The sequence below is a fragment of the Bison bison genome, unplaced genomic scaffold, assembly GCF_000754665.1.
Source record: "Bison bison bison isolate TAMUID 2011002044 unplaced genomic scaffold, Bison_UMD1.0 scf7180017864352, whole genome shotgun sequence".
In the NCBI taxonomy this organism is placed as follows: domain Eukaryota; kingdom Metazoa; phylum Chordata; class Mammalia; order Artiodactyla; family Bovidae; genus Bison; species Bison bison.
Genome location: NW_011494924.1, coordinates 2,983,541 through 2,988,997, shown reverse-complemented (window position 1 = coordinate 2,988,997; position 5,457 = coordinate 2,983,541). Strand labels below are relative to the sequence as shown.

At 42.9% G+C, this 5,457-nt stretch overlaps 1 protein-coding gene across 3 annotated transcripts in view; it reads left to right on the top strand.

Annotated features, from left to right (window-relative positions):
- Positions 1 to 5,457, top strand: part of ATP6V0A4 (ATPase, H+ transporting, lysosomal V0 subunit a4) — a 71,672-nt gene that overhangs the window by 25,551 nt on the left and 40,664 nt on the right. For all 3 annotated transcript variants that reach the window (XM_010854929.1, XM_010854930.1, XM_010854931.1), the window contains 2 exons: positions 1,329 to 1,407; positions 1,694 to 1,788. In XM_010854929.1, the coding sequence (XP_010853231.1) occupies positions 1,329 to 1,407; positions 1,694 to 1,788 (174 nt within the window). The remainder of the gene's footprint in view (positions 1 to 1,328; positions 1,408 to 1,693; positions 1,789 to 5,457) is intronic.

Sequence of the window (5,457 nt, the reverse complement as noted above, 5' to 3'; positions counted from 1 at the left end):
GACTTACATCATAAGACTCTTACAATTTACTGTCTTAACAACTTTCACATATAATGTACAACAGTGTTCATCATATTTATCATGTACATTATATCCCTAGTACGTATTTATCTACTAATTTATCTAATTATCTAATAATTTATCTCATAACTAGATAAAATTATTTCTGTAATTAGCTAATAATAATTTATTTATCTAATAAAAGGAAGTTTGTACCTTTTGACGGTCTTCATCCAATTTCTCTGTTACCTCAACTCCCACCTCTGGTAATCACAAATCTGATCTTTTTTTCTATGAGTTTGTTTGATTTTGAAGTATGATTGACCTACAACACTGGTAGTTCCTAGCACACCACAGTACCAGGATATCAGTATTTCTATACATTTCAAATGATCACCATAATAAGTCTGTTTACCGTCTGTCACCATGCTGCTGCTGCTGCTGCTGCTGCTGCTGCTAAGTCGATTCAGTCGTGTCCGACTCTGTGCGACCCCATAGACGGCAGCCCACCAGGCCTCTCGTCCCTGGAATTCTCCAGGCAAGAACACTGGAGTGGGTTGCCATTTCCTCCTCCAATGCATGAAAGTGAAAAGTAAAAGGGAAGTCGTTCAGTCGTGTCCGACTCTTTATGACCCCATGGACTGCAGCCCACCAGGCTCCTCTGTCCATGGGATTTTCCAGGCAAGAGTACTGGAGTGGGGTGCCATCGCCTTCTCCGGTCTGTCACTATAGGACTGTCTTAAGTAAATCGGGGTATCATTTCCCAGAGGCAGTTGAGGTCCTCGCCAAAAGCTTTTGAATTCAATTTAGAAAATGGGACTCACTAATTCCACTCATTTTCCCACTAAGGTCCGGTCAAAACTAAGACCTTCAGAGAAGGATCATGTCTTTGCAGCCCTAGTTCCAACTCAGGACCTGACATGGGGTAGCTCCTTAATAACACTTATTGGGCTGAGCTGAGGGGTCACCAGCACAAAAGGATGCTGTCTTTTTCTTGAAGACCAGGATCCACTGCTTGGAGCTGTGCTATATTCAAGGTCCTATTGTATTCATGACTCCATTGAGGAATTCAAAGCAATTTGGATAATAAGTGCAGCTAAAACTTAAGAAAAGTTTACAGGGGCCAGAGCTTGTGGCATTTGGGGAACTGAGGGTAAGAATATCAAGGTATATTTTGACTGGAACTCTCCTGTCTTGTTCATGGAAGTATCTAGTCCTAAGATGATTCCAGCAACATTCTGCAGCATTAATAATTAATAATAGCCAAAGAGAATATGTTGCCAGCGGTTGCTACTAATGTGTGCCTTGTGGCTTTCCTCTCCCTCTAGTTAAATGTGAAAGAGAGCCGCTTCCAGAGGAAATTTGTGAATGAAGTCAGAAGGTGTGAATCATTGGAGAGAATCCTGCGTAAGCCAGTTTTCTGCTTGCAGTTTGAATGTGCACTGGTAGGGAGGGAGATGGTTTGCAGGGGTGATGTCCTGCAATCTGCCTCTATGTGTGATACTGCTACTCTAGGTTGAGACAGACCTGGTTGGGGGCAGAGGAGGTTAGAGATGGGGGCCAGGTTCTGTGGCAGGTGCCAGGACAATTCAGGCAGCTGAGCTGGGAAACGCATCAGTCCCACTTGGCCCCATTGCTTAGGTGTGAGAAAACACTCTCACCTTGCGCTCTCTGGTGGGGTTTCATCCTTCAGGTTTTCTGGAAGATCAGATGCAAGATGAGATTGAGATTCAGGTGCCTGAGAAGTCCCCGCTGACCCCTCTCCCACGGGAAATGATCATCCTGGAGGTAGGTTCTTTCTGACTTAACAGAGTACGGTGTCGAAGCCTGTCTCCTGTGACCCCTGCAAGCCTCTCATGGTCCTCTACCCCATTGCTGAAGGCATGGGGGTGGGTTTATGTGGTGGTCCACTTTTCAGTGTTACTCCCCCAGGAAAAGCCCCCTAGTTTTTAAAGTGCAGTTTTTAGTCACTCTTGCACCTTTTGGTGGCCATGTGTGTTGTTTCCATGTCTTGGCTATTGTAAACAATTCTGCGATGAGCAGGGGGATGCCTGTTTCTTTTCCAGTTATGATTTCCTTTCCTTTGGATAAATATACCCAGAAGTACAGTTGTGGGATCCAGTGGTTTGCTTCTGAATTGTCTGTCTGATGCATTGGGTCCACTCTGGATTGAGGCATCCCCTCAGATTGGATTCTGAGGTCAAGTGGGAGAAGGTAGCAGTTTTCTTTGGCTAAGGCCTTTGTGGCTGGAGGACCCCTCCCTCTTTCTCTCCCTTCTCTGTCAATTTGCTTTTGTAAAACACTGAGTATCTGCTGTGCACAAGGCACCTTGGTGAAACATGGCCTTGCCTCTGGGAGCTTTGAGAGCAGGCTGTGGGGCGAGGGGAGAGGGTGAGCCAGGGGGAGAGGATGTCAAAAGGTTACTGTTGTTCAGTTGCTAAGTTGTGTCTGACTCTTTGTGACCCCATGAACTGCAGCATGCCAGGCTTCCCTGTCCTTTACTGTCTCCCAGAATTTGCTCAGACTCATTTCCACTGAGTTGGCGATGCCAATCCAATTATCTCATCCTCTGTCACCCTCTTCTTTTGCCTTCAGTCTTTCCTGGCATCCAGGGTCTTTTCCAATGAACTGGCTCTTGGCTTCAGGTAGCCAAAGTATTGAGGCTTTAGCTTCAGCATCAGTCCTTCCAATGAATATTCTTTAGGGTTCTTCAGTCCTTTAGGATGGACTGGTTGGATCTCCTTGCAGTCCAAGGGACTCTCAAAAGTCTTCTCCAGCACCACAGTTCAAAAGCATCAATTCTTTGGTGCTCAGCCTTCTTTATGGTCCAGCTCTCATATCTGTACATGACTATTGGGAAAACCATAGCTTTTGACTGTATGGCCCTTTGTCGGCAAAGTGATGTCTCTGCTTTTTAATATGCTGTCTAGGTTTGTCACAGTTTGCCTTCCAAGAAGCAGCATCTTTTAATTTCTTGGCTGTAGTCACCATCCACACAGATTTTGGAGCCCAAGAAAAGAAAATCATTTACCGCTTCTACTTTTCCCCGCTCTGTTTGCCTTGAAGGGACCTTGCCTGATGGGACCAGATGCCATGATCTTAATTTTTTGAATGCTGAATTTTATGCCAGGTTTTTCACTCTCTTCCTCTTCACTTTCATCAGGAGGCTCCTTAGTTTCTCTTCACATTCTGCCATTAGTGTGGTATTATCTGCATATCTGAGGTTCTTGATATTTCTCTAGGCAATCTTTTTTTTTTTTTCACTTTTCAATGTTTTTTTATTGTTTGACAGGCATTTACAACGTTCCATTCATAGACCTAAAAACATAAAAATAGACCTTCTTTCAGCTTAGAAATATATAAGAACTTTTGACATAGACACATCATGACCTTATGTACAAGAGACAGTGGCACCCTCTCCAAGCACCAGACTTTCCAGCATTTTCAGACAAACTCATTGCACTGGGACTGGTCAGTGGGACTATTAGAAGCCTCCACTTCAGTTTTCCACAATCTGGGCAATCTTGATTTCAGCTTGTGATTTATCCAGCCAGGCATTTCACATGTTGTCAAAAAGTGGGCAGATCCAAATCCTGGAAGGCCCTATTGATCTTCGTTAAAAAAAAAAAAAAGGACTTTTTATCCTCAAAAGAGAAAGAGCTCACTAAGAGAGGTGAACAGGTATGGAAGCACTTCATTTATTGAGCCTTATCTCTGGCTGGGTTTTCTCATGTGATTTTTTTGTTTTCTTTGAAGATAATTTAAAATTCTTGAAATTGTTGGAGCCACCAGTAGCATAAATCTAGATTCTCTAACGGAGTCATGAGACTGACAAAACTGGCAACTCTGCTTGAATATATTTTGGATCTGGTCATATTAAAATCTGGATATTTGAGGAGAAGGTTTTAATCCATACAAATAGGATTTCCATAAGATCATCTCCAGTTTCAGTCTTACCCCTGGTGTTCTAGCACCAGCCTTGTTAGTTACCAGCTCCACTCCTGCCTCCATCCCCCTCACCTTCCTAAACACCTACACCTGTTCTTGTGAACTGTGAGCTAGCTTAATGGCTCATGTTCTCATCATAATCTTTTTATAGATTCTTTTCCAGATTCTTTTCCCTTCTCGGTTATTGTGTGCATGCTCAGTCGCTCAGTTGTGTCCAACTCTGTGACCCCTTGGACTGTATCGCTCTACTATGTCACTTCCCTGCTTGAGAGTGTTGATGATGTCCTTCTTGCCTGAGTCAGGTCCATCCTGGCCAGCAGAATCTGCTCTCCTTGGCCCTGTCCTACCTCTCAAGTCCTACAGGCTCCTTGGGCTGGTTCCTTGATTGTATACTACTCTTAACACCTTGTTGAGGATCCCAAAGAGCTTTATTTAGGAGGGTTATGTTTATTGGAGAAGGAAATGGCAACCCACTCCAGTACTCTTGCCTGGAGAATCCCATGGACGGAGGAGCCTGGTAGGCTACAGTCCACAGGGTCGCAAAGAGTCGGACATGACTGAGCGACTTCACTTCACTTCATGTTTATTGATACTTACTGCTGGAGAAGACTCTTGAGAGTCCCTTGGATTGCAAGGAGATCAAACTAGTCAATCCTAAGGGAAATCCACCCTGAATATTCACTGGAAGGACTGGTGCTGAAGCTCCAATACTTTGACCACCTGATGCGAAAAGCTGACTCATTGGAAAAGACCCTGATGCTAGGAAAGATTGAAGGCAGAAGGGGATGATTCAATGGACATGAGTTTGAGTGAACTCTGGGAAATAGTGAAGGATAGGGAAGCCTGGTGTGCTGCAGTCCACGGGGTTGCAAAGAGTTGGACAAAACTGAGCAACTGAACAACAACAACTGTATTAGGAACTAAAACTGAAAAAAGTAAAATATTTATTAATTCATTAAAAATAATATCTCATTACATGTTAACATTTTTAATTAAAAATAATTGTATTTTCAAAGAAAAAACTTTAGTGAAGAGTGATGTTGTTAGGAAATTTATATGTTTGACTTAATAGAAGATGGACTTCGTGTGCTTTGAATCTGTTGTGATATGTTCTCATTGAAGTATATGAAGAGAATTTAGTCTTGAAAAATAGGTAGTTGGGAAAGGGAGGAGTGTTTTAATAGTCTTTTAAAATAACTGTGGATATTCTTTGATATTACATTAAACTTTGACAAGCATAGGGACATTTGCTTTTGTTAAACAGGTAACAAGTATTTTTGTTTCCAAGTTTACATAAGAGATGCAGGTTCAGTCTCTGGGTTGGGAAGATCCCCTGGAAGAGGAAATGGCAACCCATTCCAGTGTTCTTGCTTGGAGAATCCCATGGACAGAGGAGCCTAGTGAGCTACAGTCCATGGGGTGGCAAAGAGTTGGACGTGACTGAATGTCTGAGTACTAAAATAACCAGTGTTAATTTGAAAACAAATATACTTGTTACCTGTTTAACAA